Consider the following 17830-nt stretch of genomic DNA (forward strand, 5'->3'; position numbering starts at 1 on the left):
TCCCATTTGTAGAGATTTTTAGACAAATGGCGAGGCTTTTTAGGTCGGGTAGAATCCGCGATCTCTGACCCATTTCGTTTGCTGGTTTCCATGGCTGCAATACGCTGTGTTTTCCACCAACTGGCGACCTGTGGTGGTGAAAGACTATTGGATAAACTGGCAGTGAGCGAGATCACACAGACCAAAACAAAAAAAGACAGTCCGACACGGAAGGCACATTTCAAAGTCGAATAACTGGCTGTAGAAGTGTTTTTCAGAGAAACGAGAATGTGAACTCAGCATGTTTCCTAAATATCTGCAAACATATTATGGTATTTTTATACTTTAGTACAGTAAAAAACTTACACACAGCACCTTTAAGACATAACTAACTGCGTTTAAGTGAAACTTGCCAAGACAGACATTGGGACCCTATGCAACTTGTGTACTTTGTGTATAGGGAGGACCGGCACTCACTAGAGGTATAGGGGCGCTGGCACCACATCAAGGAGCGTATTGGAAAGACACAACCACCAGTTTATTTCCAACTTAAAAATCAGGTGCTTGCAAAATTAAGTAAAATTAGTTTATCCAGATTCAACATTGTGCAACAGAGAAATAAAAAAAAACTGAATATACTATGTAGACATACACTAAGACTAACAACATTAACCTCCCCTCCTACAACCACCCATTTATGAAATGATTCATAAACATAATTCCGAACTCATCATGGTTATGATGTCACAACCATGAGCACATTAATATATGACTATATCCACTAGTAAATACAACATTGTTGTGATGTTAATCCGTATTAATCATTATGACAAGACTAGAACGCAGCATCAGTCAGTCATAACAGAGATTATTTGCACAGAGAGTGTGGAAAAGCCAACACTTACTTCTCAGTGGCCAGGACCATAGAGTAGCCATAGAGACTGTGGACATCATAGTGGTTCCCCCAGTTGTGTTTAGCATCCATACATAAGGTCTTACTGAACATCAGGTTATCAAGAATACCTTTAGAGTCGAATGGAAATCAAGAGGACAGATGTTTACAGAGAGTGAGGAGATGCTGATGTGAAATCTTGCTGTAGATCCATTTCAGACTCACGTGGGGTGAATGGAGGATAGTTGAGCTTGTTATCAGCGCAGCCTTTGATGCTTCCCTTCACGAAACTGGCCACCTCATTCATGTCCTGAGAAAAAAACAGCAGTTAGTTCAGCGCTCCCTAATTCAGCAGCTAAATGTCTCAAAATTAAAGCAAACACTAGTTTTAAGAGGCAAACAATGTTCATGTCGTGAAGTTATCTTTGAAAATCAAAAATGGAGATGAAAAATTGTAGCTGCTCTAAACATTCTTTGATTACCTTGACAATCATTTTTAAGTTCAGAAGACTATGTTACTCCGATGAACAAAAAGTATTTAAGTTGACTGTAATTGGAGCGAATAAATTGATTTAACTTAAAACGTTTAGTGTGATAGGTTGTCTTATTTTTTTAAAGACAGCTCAACTTCTCTTTTTTACAGTGTAGGGAGGCTTTACAGTCAACATGAAATGGCATTCGTAACCATTTTACTTTCATTTCTGAATCAGAATATTGATTAATTTCTGAACTAGATTTTATCAATCGGGAATTGATTGGATGGTGTAAAATACATTTCTTCAAGACAGTCACCATTCGCTTCTTGATTGCAATATTTGAAACATGCATTTTCTGTAAAGCTGCTGTGAAATATGTACTGCGAAAGCGCTATACAAATTAATGTGAATTTACTTGAACAGGAGTTTGATGAATTACTACTGTAAGTAGGGTCAATTATGATATTATGTTGAGCTTTAAAGCTTTTGTGGTTTATATTGTACTCTAGATGAGATGTTTATTGAGCTTTGCTGTGTTTGATTAATTATCATGATTAATACATATTGATGCAGTGACTTATAAATGACCTTTCAACCAGGTCGTAAAATGATCAGGTTCAATATCTGGTGACGGATAAGGATCTCTGCCGGTTACTTACAATCCAGAGAGCGTCGTGCTTGACTTCTTTGTGGAAGCGCAAAATTTCATCAACCCACCAATCAATGCAAGACTGGTTAGTGTAGTCAGGAAACACGGTTTCCCCTGGCCAGACCTGTGACATGAGAGAGAGAGGAGGAGAATGGGCTGAATTCTTATTCTCATTCGAATGAATGAATGAGCCATGATTCGCTCGCTAGCATTACAATAGGTCACAGATGACACCTAGCACTGCAAAAACAGCTGGTCTAAATGTTTTTTTGTTGTTGTTGTAATTTTTAAGTCATTGGCATTTCCATTCCCTCTTGTGTCCTTTCCCCCCTCTTCTCACATGGCTCTGAGCTGCAGGAAGGTGTGACATTAAACTCTAATGCAAAATCAATGCAAACACTGACCTAAAATAAAACCATAAAAAAGCAAATCTGCATCTGCCACATATTATATGTTTGCCAAGTGATATGTGTCTTATAGTTTGCATATGGTAAATTGAATGGCAACTCCAGATGTCCAATATAATTGTATCCCAAAATAGAATTGGACAATTAATAATGTTTAATGGGTAAAAATGTGGATGGGAATTGTAAGAGATATGATGATTATGGCTCTGATTTTATTTTAATTTAATGATTCCACTCTTTCAGTTATTTTAAAAGGCACCAATCCTCCAAGAGAGAGAGAGAGAGAGAGAGAGAGAGAGAGAGAGAGAGAGAGAGAGAGAGAGAGAGAGAGAGAGAGAGAGAGAATAAAAAGAAGACTCTTCTCCTCAACAAGGGTGCATTTATTTGGTCAAAAATATTGTAAAAACAGTAATATTGTGAAATATTACTACAATTTACCGTTTTCAATTTTAATACATTTTAAAATGAGATGTACATGCTCTTTTTTGACCAATTCACCAAAAATAAGTTTGTTCATTTGTTCCTACAGTAGATCAGACCCTGTTCACACTGTGTATTTCAACCAGCGAGGACACTGCAATACAATGATACTGTATGTTATCTGTCCACATCAGTGTAAAAATGCAGATGTCCAACAACAATTACTAAAACCAAACATCATGGAAATCATTCAAGTTCAGATATTTTGATAAAGAAAAACCAGTTCTCAGTCCCAAACCCTACTAACGATTACCCAATCAGGAGTATGTTTGGAGGATCGTACCTCTCCCAGTAGAGGTGTTTCCCCGTCCGCTTCAGTGACCCAAGCTTTAGCCACATGACCCCTGTCAAGAGCTTCATAAGGTCCGTTTATCCTCCGACTGGTGGACACGGCAGGATCCTACCAAGAAGAAAATGTTCTGAGGTTTTCAACTGGACAAAATCAAATTCAGCAAGGGGTTGAAATGTATGACTCTAAACTACAGTCCAAAACCCAGAACTAATGTGCCAACCTATAAAACTCTGCAGCTCAGCATAAATGAAACCACAATATCAATGGCTCACCAATATGATGATGTATTTCTGCCCTTTATCATGCATGTAGTCAGCAAACTGAGGCAGCTCTGCAAATTTCACTGTATCATAGGTGAAGACCTTATTGTCCTCCATGTAGTCAATATCAGTATACTGGACGTCCTGGAACACAAAATAATGATGTGAGTCTCTGTAAAATCTACATCAAATCAGTTTCCCTCTCTCACTGAATATCCTCTTTCACTTCAACGTATAATTAAGGAAGTTACATAAAGGTTCTTTATTGGCTTCAATGGTTCTGTGAAGAATCCATGGAATCTTTCCATCTCACATACGGTTCTTTATAGTGGAAAAGGTTCTTTAGATTAAAATGTTCTTTACATTAAGACATTAATGGTTCTATTCACTGAAAGGTTCTCTGGGGAACCAGAAATGGTTCTTTTATGGCATAACTGTGAAAACACGCTTTTGGAAGCTTTATTCTTAGGTTGTTAATGTTCATTTCTGTCTTCTTTCTTTCTTTCTTGTATTTATATAGCACAATTCATTGCAACTGCAGTTGCACCAATGTGCTTTCCAGAGATAATAAAATATAAATAAATACATAGACAACACAAAAACAACATAAAACAACAACAGAGAATTTAGACTCAACGCCCAGAGGAATTAAAAGCTTGAGTTAATAGATGAGTTTTTAACAATGATTTAAAACTCGAAATAGTCTGAGCCAATCTGATGTGAACAGGTTACAAATTCCAAAGTTTCGGGGCAGCGATCGAGAAGGCGCGGTCACCCCTAAGTTTTAATCTAGATCTTGGAATCATTAAAAGAGACTGATCGGAAGACCGCAGGGATCTATTTGATGTATAACGTTTCACTAAGGAATCAAGATCATGCACTATAACACTGAAGGCTAATGCCTCTTTTGCAAGCTAACATTGTAGATTCACTGCTGTCTGTTTTGATTGTTCTGGAAGGCTTGACTTCCATCAGCCATCAGCAGATGCCAGTCATTTTCTAATGCTAATCAGGTGGAGATGCACCATCCTGACATGCTAATGCCTTTTTTGTTTCGAACTACATTAAACACTGAGCTTCAGTGCATCTTTCGGCAGTTAGAGTCCCACCATAAGGTGCCAAACGCTTCTAAATACATGTACAGTATATGTGCAGTTATTATTCATGAATCTGTCAGCTATATTCCGTGCTCTCGACTGTGGCTTTGAAGGACTGGGTTGGAATTAAATTTTGCAGAAGAAAGTGAGGAGCCTCCTTCTGTTCCTGGCCCTTACATACGGAAGGCCGGCCTGTCGATTTCTCTCCACGACTCTCTTGACCTCGTCCAGGCTGCCGTAGTCCCAGCGAGAGAGCTGGAAGCCCAGAGACCAGTACGGAGGGATGAAAGGCCTGCCGATCAGCTGCAGAGACATAATGCAATGTTAAAGACGCTGAACATCAAAGGACTTCCTCAGGCTCATCTGGAAGCTTCATCTGGGCCTATAGGAGTTCACTTCAACTCCCGTCACGAGGTAATGTCAGTTAGCTTTGATGAAATTTTGGTAAGAAGTTCATGGCGAGATCAGGATCAGGGTTTATTTTGCAATAATGACCGTCTGACTGCTTATTACTGCTATTTGCTAAGAAAAAAAAAAAAACATAAATGGACCAGTGTTATTTTAGTATCATTGATATATTATTTTAGTTTTTATTAATATTTTGAATTCCGTTTTCATTTTAATTTTAGTTAAAGTTTTAGTAATTTTCTTGCATGTGTTTGTCATTTTTAGTAGGTTTGTTTAATGTCTACATAGTTCTTATAAATATTTATTTCAATTTTAGTTTTGGTAATTTTAATACTAGAAAGAAAAAGAGAAATTATGTCTTAACTATAGCTGAAATAATTTTATATTTTTTAATGGTTTTAGCTTTAAGTTTGAGTTAATGAAAATAACCCTGAAATGGTCATGAAATATTGATGTGATTTTATTTTTTTTATAAGAAATACAAATATTTTGACCAGGACAATAGTCACTTATAGTTGTGTAATAAATTATACTATTTTATATGATTTTAATTCATAATAGTTGTAACTTGTAATTGATAATATTTGTAAATAATAACAACATTTAGTGGTTATTTCACTAAAACTTTTGAACAGATAATAAACATATAATAAATGTTTTTAATTTATAATATAATTTTTTTTTTTTTTTTTTTTTTTGTGTACAAAAATACTATGAATACTATGACTGACCAATAAGAATCAAGTATTTTTGTACAATAAATTATAGTATTTTGTTAAAAATATTTGTTTAAAATATGAGCTTTTTACTTTTAATCCGATTGGAAAGCGGAGAAATTACGTGTACTGTCCACCATGCTGTGTGTCTAACACGAAAAAACAATTCCAAGTATTTACAATGCCACCCAAAAGAGTCACTAGTGTTTCTATTTCCGCTCACCTGTGTGAACTCGTCCACCACTGCCTCTGGTGTGTCTCCAAGCAAGATGTAGAAGTCCAAAACCCCTCCAATAGTCCGGTAGGTCACGGCTGGAGCCGGCTGGATAGTCACCTCTGCACACAGACAACAGACAGACATAAACTGCTCTCATTTACTAATCTTTAACAAAAGCAGCCATTCCAAACACACAAACACCTCACAACGCACTAGGCCTATACATGCTGTGCACAGACATCACAAACCATGTTATTAAAGATTATGAATTTAGTCCACGGCAAAGCTCATGTTTTTGACCGGCAATAAAAAAAATTAAAAATACACAATAAAACTACTCAAGAGAGGGTCTGTTTACCCATAGCATTGCTGTTCATGAGAAAAACACCAAAGGATTGGCCACTGGCGTCTTCCAGACATGTGAAATAGGGGTAGTGGCCGTACAGGTTGTCTGGGCCCTGGGGTAGGAAAATACATCAAGGTTTGTAATGGCAGATTTAAACATTTTAATTAGTTAATTAGACAGTTTGGGATATTTATGTGTCATGATCTTGAAACACAAATTGCAGGATAATCCTACACAATGCACTGTAAAAAGTGTTTTGTTAGGTAACCTGAAAATGTTCTTCATGTGAAATTCTTTAATTAATTGGTTCATTCACATCAACATTTAGTTAATATGATTAAATCAACCAGATTGCATTTGGTTACATCATAAAAGAGTCAGATTAATTAGAATTAAAAGAAAAGTTCCATTCTGTCATCATTTACTAATTTAATTTATTTTCTGGAAAACAATATATATATACACACACATACAAAACAGATAACAAAAGAGAATGAGAAATGGGGCTGTTGAGCTCTAAAGCGACAAGAAAGTCACTATAAAAGTATTATAAAAGCTGTACATTTGAATCATGCACTATATTTTAAGTCTTTTAAAGTTGTTATTCACTGAAAACCTTGAAATCCACCCTAGATCTCTTCGGAAAAGTAGTGCTAAGTAGTGAGTTGTTCTAAACGATTCATTCATGAATCAGACTGATCCAGTTCTTGAGTTCTGATCACTGACTCAATGATCCGGTTTACTTAAATTTTTTGTCAAATGACTTCGAAAGATTTTGAATACGGTGAATGAGTTGTGAACTGCTTTTGTGTCCTTTTTGAAGCTTGACATCCTCAGTCCCTCAGAGTGGCCAGGATATTCTTCAAAAACGCATCTAAAACTGTATATTTCACTGAGACATTTCCCAAAGTCATACTGGTTTGGAATAGTGAAAATGTTTGTGCAAATGGTCTAAATGCTATGACTCACGCCATTGGGAAAAGCAGCTCTTGCGAAGATAGGCCAGGTCCTCCAGTTGGTGTCATGGCGGAAGGTCTGATGGACGTGCTCTCCAAGTCCATAGATGTTGTGAGATGGGAGTTTAGCCGAGAGCTGAAGATACTGATCAGCAAAAACCAGCGGCCCAATGGTTGTGTCAAACCTGACCGAGCAAGAGAGGAAGAGGTGTTGTAGAGAGGACGTTTACTCACAGAAACCTGTCATGTCATGAAACCTGCCAAGAACATTTTTATTTAATACTGTTATGTTTGACATTTAAAAGAGTTTACATGCTAAATAAGTTACATTAGCATGTGCTATGCTAGCCGTTGATGTTAACTGAAATAGATCAGATTAATTGATTCCAGGACCAACTTCAGTTTTTATTTTATTTTATTTTTTATAATCAACTGTTTATGCTTCAAATTATTAAGTTCCTCTAACTCAATCTAGTTTGTTGGTTGAACATAATTTCATTAGCAAACTGTTGCATAAACTTCCAATAAGCAGCGGCCCACTGCTTTCTTTAATATCTCTTTAAAAAGCCACCGAAATGAATATGCATTGTTTATGTGACAGATGCAACATGCATGAAGCAGGGCTGATAGTCACTGTGACTTAAAAATGATCAAATTAGATTTGAACACTAGGAATCATAACTTACTTTTTACCTGCCTGTCATTTTTCAGCAGTGCACAAAAACACACATGACGGCAGACAATGGCAAAAGGAAACAAAGCCGTTTCCATCAATATCGTGTAGACAGCGAGATGAAGACTGACTGCTTTAGAGAAAGCCTGTTTGCATTATTTCAGGCTGGATTCCCTCATTCTATTCATACCTCTAATTTCTGTATTTTTGGTGCTGTGATTGTCCCTCGTTTAGTCAAAGAAACACTCTAAAATGATTCTGTGCTGCAATGCACTAAACTCCCAAAGAGCCAACACACCATATTGCCAAAAGTTTTGGGACGTCTGCCTTTACATGGACATTAACTTTAATGATCTCCCATTCCTTATCCGTGGGGTTTAATATGGAGTTGGCCCACCCTGTGCAGCTATAACAGCTTCAACTCTTCTGGGAAGGCTTTCCACACGGTTTAGGAGTGCGTTTATGGGAATTTCTGACCATTCTTCTAGAAGCGCATTTGTGAGGTCAGGCACTGATGTTGGACGAGAAGGCCTGGCTCCCAGTCTCCGCTCTAATTCATCCCAAAGCTGTTCTATCGGGCTGAAGTCAGGACTCTGTGCAGGCCAGTCAAGTTCCTCCAGACCAAACTCGCTGTTCTTGAGCTAATCTGAAGGCCACACGAGGTTTGGAGGTCTGTAGCTATTGACTCTGCAGAAAGTTGGTGATTTCTGCACACTTTGAGCCTCAGCATGCGCTGACCCCGCTCTGTGATTTTACGTGACCTACCATTTTGCTGCTGTTGTTCCCAATTGCTTCCACTTTGTTATAACTAACGGTTGACCGTGGAATTTTTATTAGTGAGGAAATTTCACGAATGGGCTTATTGCACAGGTGGCAACCTATCTTGGTACCACACTTGAATTCACTGAGCTCCTGAGAGCGACCCATCCTTTCACATATGTTTGTAGAAGCGTCTGCATGCCTAGGTGCTTGATTTTATACAACTGTGGCCATGGAAGTGATTGGAACACCTGAATTCAATGATTTGGAGGGGTGTCCCAATACTTTTGGAAATATAGTGTATGATCTGTGTGTGCAAATGAAGAGCTTCCCACTCACAGGAGTTTTTCAGGAGATGTTCTCCAAACTTTCAGTCCAAAGGGCTTCTGGATCAGCTCCAGTCTATATTTTAGGGGTCCGGTGGGAGGGATGGAAGGTGCTTGCACATGCTCATGAGGAACCTCAAACCTGGCTTGCTTTGTATCAGTGATCTGACAAAGAGAACATTGCACGCCATTATAGACGTCTTTACATTGACACGATGCCTCTCCTATCTGCGTCAGTTTTCAAACAGACCTTAAATCGAAGACGGTTTTCTGTCTGCATTTCAGCGTAGAAGGTCAACTCTTTAATATCAGCTCCAAATAGAGATGGAGCATCCATTCTTGTCAGCTTGGCCTCAATATCTACAGCAAAACAAACATTTTCCATGAGGTCTTGGCGAATTGTTTGCTCTACTTGTTACATGGTCGAATACAAACTTTTCAAAGCACAATGGAAAGTAGATTATTTGCACAACATCTGGGTTGAGGCTGAACTCACGTGTGCTGTCAGGCATGCTTTCGCTGAACACGCTGTAGCCATGGTGTTTGGAAAAGAAGCACCAGGGAACGTTAGCCTCACTCACGGGGCTCCAACAGCAAGCTCTTTCCAAACACTTTTGCTGTAAGGACGCACAGTAAGATTTAGCAAAGCATGCTGGGGGTTTGTGTGGAATGTAGGCCATATCCACTGCAGTTTACCTGGGAAGCGTTGGGATCTGGGAAACAGTCCACTCTCTCGCCATGTGGAATGTTGGGACATTCTGGAACAATGTCTCCATCTGAACCTGGATCTGAAGTTGGGGACAAAGGGAAAAATTATAGATATAATTTAAAAGATAAAAAGAGAGAGAGAATCATTTATGGAAGTTTCTTTGCTAAAAACAAATAAAATGCACTTGTGATCACACAGTAATTAAATCATTTACATTTACATTTATGTATTTGGCAGACACTTTTATCCAAAGCGACTCACATTGAATTTCAAGGTACACATTTACATTCTTGTGTACCTTGTATTACATACAAATTATATATTAATACTACATGTTGCATGGCAAATGTAAAAATCCAATATCTGATTTATTTAAACTTTAATGTCTTTAATCACATTCCTGAACTTAATCTTACCACCTTCCTTAAACCCTTAACTGTTGTACAGTTTCTAGAAATCAAACACTGGCTTACTGCCATACAACATCAGTGGCACTGATCCTCAACAAACTCCGATCTTCAACCAGATGGAACTGGATAAATATTCTGAATGTTCCAATCCAATCTGACTTCTGACCTGTAATGCTGGCTGAATCATAATCATACACTGTTCATTCGTTGGTCAGAGGAGAACTGAGCGACTGACCCTGGATTCTCCCAAGGTTTTTTTTCTCCATTCTGTCACTGATGGAGTTTTGGTTCCTTACCACTGTTGCCTTTGGCTTTTGGCTTGCTTAGTTGAGGACACTTAATATTCAACAATATTATTGATCTGACAGCATTGACACCATTATATGAGAACTGAACTGAGCTGGACGATGACATCACGGTTTTCTCCAGAGCTTCTATATATATAAATTAACTAAATTAATAACTTTTTTTACAACAAAAATGAACCATCACTGAACAAAGATTGTTCTGCTGTACAGCAGATCTAGAAGAAAACAGCATCATAGTCCAGCTTAAGTTCAGTGATGGTTCATTTTCGTTGTAAAATTTGTATTCATTTAGTTCATTTATATATTGCCGCTCTAAGCAGTTGGTTAATGTAAGTGTAACCGGGTTGAAGTTATATCTTTATTTTTACGGTTGAAATGTCACCAAATCCTGATGAACATTGTTTTCTATATGTTTAAGATTTGTTTTATTGCCAATATTTATGCCTGAATGTTGTATTCAGACCGTGGTGTTAATACCTGTACTGTCACTTTAAGAGGTCGCTGGCCTTGTGTCGTCATTTATGCGCTTCTTTCAGTCTGCGCTAGGCCAGCTGAGAGAAGGTAATGTATTATTTTGCACGTCAGTTTTAAACACTCATTTCGGTTTTTGGACGATGCAAACCTTGTTTTATTCATATATAAATGTTAGTTTTGAGGTTGTGAACATGCAGGTAATGTGTCAGTCGAATATAAACCTTGTAAACAGACTTTTTGCAAGCTTTAAAGTAAAGTTAGACATGTTTCCACGTGCTAGTCTACAGGGCTATCTATATGTTTATCTGCTAACAGGAGCTTGAGATCTGTGTGCTGTGTGGAGGAGACTGCATGTAACAGAGCCTATATTTTTGTTGATTTGTACAGGTATGTGTATAATGTTCATTATTATTCATCTGGCATATTTACATTGGCTGTATTAAAAATGTAAAAGAAATTCATGTCAATTACATTGAGCATTTTATAATTTAATTCATTTTCACATTTTTGCTGATAATACTAAAGATGAACGAAAGTCGTCTGTTTTATCAGTCGTGTATGTATGTGCAGTCTGCGCTAGGCCAGGTGAGAGAAGGAGCTTGAGATCTGTGTGCTGTGTGGAGGAGACTGCATGTAACAGAGCCTTGTGTATATTTTTGTTGATTTGTACAGACAAATCCATCGTTCTGCATTCATTAAAAGAGCAACCAGCAGTTGGTCGTGGTCCGGGTCCTTTCTTCACCCATTACAACAAGAACACAACGCAGAGCATACAAGGGTTAATGGACGTGCATCCAATATAACATCAAACTGTTAAAGACAAAGCGCGCCCGTTACATAAGTCACACGGTTGTTTCTCTTTGTTTGCTGTGTGCCAGTCTCGTGTAGAACTTCATGAGTTAAGCGTCTTTCTGGACCATATACAGAATCCAGACATGATCCCCATGATCAGGGTCATTAGCTATTTGATCATGAACACTTTGAAGTCCAGGTTCATCTGCGGGTTGTATGCGGTACACGGCACCATGTTCCTTGTCTGTTCCCACTGATTCCGAAAGACCTGTTCGTAGAAGTAATAACACGTAATCACGATAGTGGCTGGAATCGTGTAGAGGACACTGATCACCATCAGCTTCTCCAGCTTCTCCGTCTTGGTGTCGTCGTGCTTCATGATGATCCTGATGTGGAACAGAAACACGAAGCCCACCAGGAGGAAAGAGGTGCCAATGAACAGCGGCGCCAGGATGAACGAGCGCTTCCACGCTGCTGAATCCCCACGAAGCAAACGCCATTGAGAACATCTCCATCCACTTGATCCACCGCCAGGATGCTGATGGTCTTGATGGCTGCCACTTCCCACACTGCGAGATGGAAATATTGCAAATTTGCGTCAATGGCCTCGTGACCCCATTTCATCCCGGCCGCGACGAACCAAGTGAGGATGACCCACCAGATAGAGCTGGACATGCTGAAGAACTACAACATCATGAACAGGATGGTGCAACCTTCCTTTTTTCTGCCTTGAACCACTGTCCTGAACTCATTATCGAACTGCTCATTGCAAACCACTTTGTCTTCCAGCAGGAATCCAGCGATGTAAGCGATGGACACCATCGTTCAACACCCTGACAGGAATATAATGGGTCTTTCCGGGTAACTTAAACACTTCATGTCATCTAAATAAGTCAGGACGGTGAATAAAGTGGACGCGCAGCACAAAACAGACCAAATCCTGATCCAAATGCGCAAATGTCCAAATGTATCCAAATGTCCTCGCTGAAGTACATCGTCCCGTGGAGTTTTTTGGATTCGCACGGCGCGCCACAGTTCTCCTTGCCCAGAAAGCGGTAGTTGAGGTACGGTGGTATCGGGTTGACGGGCGCGCTCATCTCAGGCGTGCTCTAGATGAAATTGGTTGTGTATGTCTTCTATGGAACAGACTGTATGTCTATCACACACATTGTTGTTTTCCTTTGCATCAAATAAATATGACTTATTTTGTGCATAATGATATCAATAACTTATTATTATAGGCTATATATAGTCATATTGGACAGCTTTGCATAAATCTCTATGCTCTAGTATCAGCATCCAATGTTCATACAAACACTTTTTTAATAGAATAAAATGAACAATAGCTACACTACTACTACTACTGCTAATAATAATATTAATATACTACAGATTAACAGGCATATTTGTTCATGTATTTTATTGTCAAAAATAATAATATAAATAAATGTAAAACAAACACTTATTTAATAGAATAAAATGAACAATAGCTACACTACTACTACTACTACTGCTAATAATAATATTAATATACTACAGATTAACAGGCATATTTGTTCATGTATTTTATTGTCAAAAATAATAATATAAATAAATGTAAAATAACTAAAAAACTTTAGCTGATATAATGATATAATTGTTGTTTTATTGTTATATTGTAATTTTGTATGATCATCTTAATACTTAGACAAATGCAGGTTTAGTTTAGTGCATGCACATAGTGTATTAGATCATTCCATTCCTGGCTTCTGATTAGTCATTACAGTGTCCCAGGTGTGCTACAATTCATGTTAAAATAACAGTTATGATGAGAAAAGTGGAATAATGGTCTTACCTGAAGCAGTCAAAGCTATGAGAAGACAGAGAGACAGGTAGACAGTCCAGACTGCCATTGTTTCTCAAAGAATACTGGAACTCTGTATTGAATTTAAAACAGAATTATACATAAATTATTACAAAGTTTACATGGTTCAATTATGTATTTTTGTGTCACGAACCAGTTCAGTATGTCAATGTCAATGTCTGGACAATGCGTTGTGGGGCCCTGGTTTATCATTTTATATATTGGAGGGGAGTTCGTTTATCAGTACCAGCCAGCACCTGCTCATGTTCTCACTTCCTGTACAAACAATGTTTTTGTATAGTTTGTACCCACTCTTTCTGTTATAATACTTGTACCATTGTTACGATGTGGATTAATGCTGTTTTATGTGTGTTCTTGGTATGTATACTGAATAGATTAATAGATATTATTCATCTATTTGGTAGTGTAATTTTGTAATTGCATCAGTACATGTTTTATGTGCATGGTTTATACATTTCTCACACCCTTCATAAGATGCTCTTTGGATCAACTCAAATCATGCTGGAGAACATGCTCATCAGGTTTTACACAAACTTGTGGACTTCATGCACTTTGAGTGTTGCTGTCATTGGAAGAAAAGTGAGAAAACGCATATGGATTCTGAGATTCATGTTAATTTTTAAATTGGTATTATGTGGATAACAATTTCCAATGAAAATGTTGTTAATTTTAATGCTGAAACTTTGTACTTTCTGTGACACTATGAAACTTTTGTTTAAGCATTTTCACAAATGTGATAGCATTGTGTAAACAGCATGTGAGAAAGAGAACATGAGCAGTTGCTGGAATCAAAATTACCTTGAATATGTCAGAGTCAGCTTGAATGAATGGAGGATTGTTGCTGTCATCAGCAAATATGCATACTAAAATCTTGCAGTAAAAAAAACAAAAAACGTTAACGCTTTAGATTACAGTCCGGAAAGTATTGGCATTTAAGTGTTAAAGTATTAACATTTAAAAAGCCTATACAGTATGTATTGGTATACCATTATTTCAAAAAGGTACCTTAATTGCTCCCAAATGTAAGATTGTTGTATCATAGTATAATATGTATCTCTTAGTTCTATAATACTTGAGTATAAATAATGTTTAATTCTCCTGGTTGTTACCACTTTATTCTCCAAACTATTAGATATTGTTCCCTTATACTTACATGTAAGTACTTTATTGGTACACTATAATTAAAGGAAGTTACACTTTAAAATCACTTTAATTACGCAGTACTTTCCAGGCTGTAATCTAAAGCGTTACCAAAAAACCTGCCAAATTCTGACAGTAACATACCATTTAGAAAACAATCCATTCTGGGTAATATTCGCAGTTTTTGAGAAAATAGCCTGCAGGAATATAACGTGAATTAAATCGACACTTAAGAGACTGTCCCAAATCAAACCATATAGCCTTATTCACTATTCCCTACATTAGTATACTAACATAGTCCACTTGACAGTGAATGAAAAGAAGAGTAAATTCAGACACTGATGAACACCTGCTGTTAACAAGCAGAATAACTGAAAGACATCCCAATTCAGGGGCTGCATCTTTCGAAGGCCGTTTGCGCCACAGCGGCGCAATAAAGGCTGTTCTAATCAAAAACTCCTTCGAATGTGGACTACAAATGCGTCCTTCATTCCTCAGACTGCAAAGAATAGAACGAGTAGATCCTTCGCAGCCTAGCCTGTCCCAAGATTCATTGCGTCGGTGACAACAGGATTCTTTTTTTTTAAGACAATTCCAATCTCGAGAAAGTTCTCTTTCTGGAGGGAATTTACACAAAAAAAGGGGGAAAGACCAATTTGTTTGATATAGAGATATTTATTCATTGGAACAGCTGTGATATTTTGACAGAAAAGTCATGTTCATTTATTAATTATTTATTTATTTTCAACGCCACTGTTGCTGGCCCTTCCAGCGCCCTGCATAAGCCTCCTAATCCGCTATTGGATAACACTGGGAAAGCGTTCCCTTTCTAGTGGAAAAGGAACGCTGCGGAAGCCACATCCTGCACGTTGGGAGGAAGTTACACATATCATGTGGAAGTTACACATATGGACTGGCACTTCATACGAGTGTTATGCCTGGCATCATACGCTCTGCCACGTCTGACTGCCGAGGGTGATGGAGGAACTCAACAGGGTTCGCTGCTCCACTGGAGCAAATAAGCGCACATATCCGGTCCATAGGAGTGGAATGGCGCAGCAAGCTGACATTGAGCGGGTTCCCTGCGCTACTATTCACTTGAGGCATACATATATCTGCCAGCGAGGTGCCATGTGCCAACGCCCAGAAGGAAGCAACACTTTTAGAAGGGTGAGCTCTCAACCCGAGCAGGCAAGGCACGCCTTGGGTTTGATACGCCAGGGTAATAGCATCCACTATCCAGTGAACTAACCTCTACTTATAGACAGCCTTTCCCTTCTGCTGGCCTCCACAACAGACGAAGAGTTGGTTGCATTTGGTCCACATGCAGGCGCAAAGCGTGGATGGGACAGAGCAAAGCTAGAGCTGGGTCTGCCTTCTCCGGTGGTAGCGCTTGCAGGTTCACCACCTGGACCCTGAAGGGAGTGGTGGGAACCTTGCGCACATATCCATGCCAGAGTTTTAGGATAATATGTGAGTTGGCTGGCCCGAATTCCAGGCACGATTTTTCGACCGAAAATGCTTCTAGTTCCCCTACCCTCTTGATGGAAGCCAATGCAACCAAGGGAACTGTCTTCACAGACTGGATTTTTAACCAAACTGACTGCAGAGGTTCAAAGCGGGATCTCTGCAATGCCGTAAGCACTATAGACAAGTCTCAAGAGGGTATAGAGTGAGGGTGAAGAGGATTTAACCTTCTAGCACCCCTCAGGAACCTGATGATCAGGTCGTGCTGTCCTATAGACTCCCCTTTCACTGCATCGTGATGTGCAGCAATAGGGGCAACATACACTTTCAGGGTGGAGGAGACAGCCTTCGTTCCAAACCGTGCTGCAGGAAGGAAAGCACAGTCCTGATTGGGCATCTTCGGGGGTCTTCCCGGTGGGAAGAGCACCACTCAACGAACAAGTTCCACTTCAACGCATAGAGGCGCCTCGTAGAGGGGGCTCTACTGAAGTGATGGTGTCTACCACCACTTGGGGTAGACCACGAAAGTCCTCCGCATCCCCTCCTAGAGACCAGACGTGGAGTTTCCAGAGGTCTAGACGCGGGTGCCATAGGGTGCTCCGTCTCTGAGAAAGCAGGTCCTTCCTCAGAGGAACACACCAGGGAGGGGCTGTCGTGAGGAACATGATTTCTGGGAACGAGGTCCGGTTGGGCCAAAAGGGCGCAACTAGCAAGACCTGCTTCTCGTCCTCCCAAACCTTGAATAGTGTCTGTGCAAATTGGCTTACTGGGGGAAACACATTTTTGCGTAGGCCCCGTGGCCAACTGTGTGCCAGCACATCTGTGCAAAGGGGGCCCCTCGGTTAGGGAGTAAAACAACTAGCAATGTGACGTGTCCGGAGAGGCAAACAGGTTTACCAGTGCAATTAAATTGAATAGAAAATCAGACTGTCACTCACTGGTTCTTTAAGGACTTTTGACAAACTGTGGCACCCCTTTTTAGATTATTTGCTGGCTAACTCTCAAGACACTTGAGCTGAGCACCTGCCCACCTGCCAAGCCTGGAATTGGGCTACTTTTACACTGTTGCTGTGGGTTGGAGTTGTCTTTATTTTAGTGTTTACTTTCCGCAGCCTTCGAAGGATTCAGCCTCCAAATTGGGATGCAGCTTGTGTCTTACTGACGCGATCTGAAACTTTGTTAAAAAAAAAAACGTTGATCCACGCTTAATGCAATGCAAAAAATGCACAACATCGTGTTATCCTCAGAGGTGTCTCTATCATTTTGTTGCTTTAGTAAGAGCATCTGCATAAAAACCAACTACATGATCGAATCGGTGGGCGGGGCTAAAGAGGTAATGATGTAAAAGTGGGTTTTGATCTTCTGCAGATATGACGTCATACTGAGACTAAATCAGAAACGAGTTGTTTTGGGAAGCTTGGTTTCGTTTTTTGGACTAGCAAGGAAGTTCTGAGTTTCATCTTCTGGTTCCATGAAAAAAATAAAAAATAATTTGCTATACAATATTTCATTAATTCTCTCAATGTTTTCCCAATATTAAGAAACTAAAAAGGACATTCTTTCCTTCAGTTCCTTTGCAATCTAGAGATGTTTTTATTTGTAATAAAACCTGTCTGTAAAACCCATGTGATCACATTTAAATTAATATTCTACTTGAGCTCTAAACGGCACATTAACACTAACATTACCTGTTCATATTGTTTTAAAATGACGTATTACCTGGAGTCTCTGTG

The 17830-nt window shown here is 39.0% G+C and overlaps 1 protein-coding gene and 1 pseudogene across 2 annotated transcripts in view; both read right to left on the reverse strand.

The window, feature by feature from the left end:
• Window positions 1-13646, reverse strand: part of LOC309500520 (sucrase-isomaltase, intestinal-like) — a gene marked incomplete at its 3' end in the record, with an annotated part of 46676 nt that extends 33030 nt beyond the window's left edge. Inside the window, 15 exon segments of the mRNA XM_082172129.1 lie at window positions 885-1002; window positions 1097-1181; window positions 2007-2120; window positions 3167-3283; window positions 3448-3579; window positions 4710-4835; window positions 5880-5992; window positions 6232-6331; window positions 7189-7360; window positions 8947-9098; window positions 9184-9293; window positions 9430-9550; window positions 9630-9721; window positions 13461-13542; window positions 13624-13646. Of these exon segments, the coding sequence (XP_082028255.1) occupies window positions 885-1002; window positions 1097-1181; window positions 2007-2120; window positions 3167-3283; window positions 3448-3579; window positions 4710-4835; window positions 5880-5992; window positions 6232-6331; window positions 7189-7360; window positions 8947-9098; window positions 9184-9293; window positions 9430-9550; window positions 9630-9721; window positions 13461-13518 (1610 nt within the window). The 5' untranslated portion in view covers window positions 13519-13542; window positions 13624-13646.
• LOC309500481 (frizzled-1-like) lies at window positions 11677-12723 on the reverse strand (annotated as a pseudogene). The gene has a single exon. The product of its transcript is annotated as a frizzled-1-like (transcript).
• Window positions 13647-17830: the final 4184 nt, after the last annotated feature.

Source organism: Leuciscus leuciscus, assembly GCF_965113295.1.
Source record: "Leuciscus leuciscus genome assembly, chromosome: 6".
Taxonomy (NCBI): Eukaryota; Metazoa; Chordata; class Actinopteri; order Cypriniformes; family Leuciscidae; genus Leuciscus; species Leuciscus leuciscus.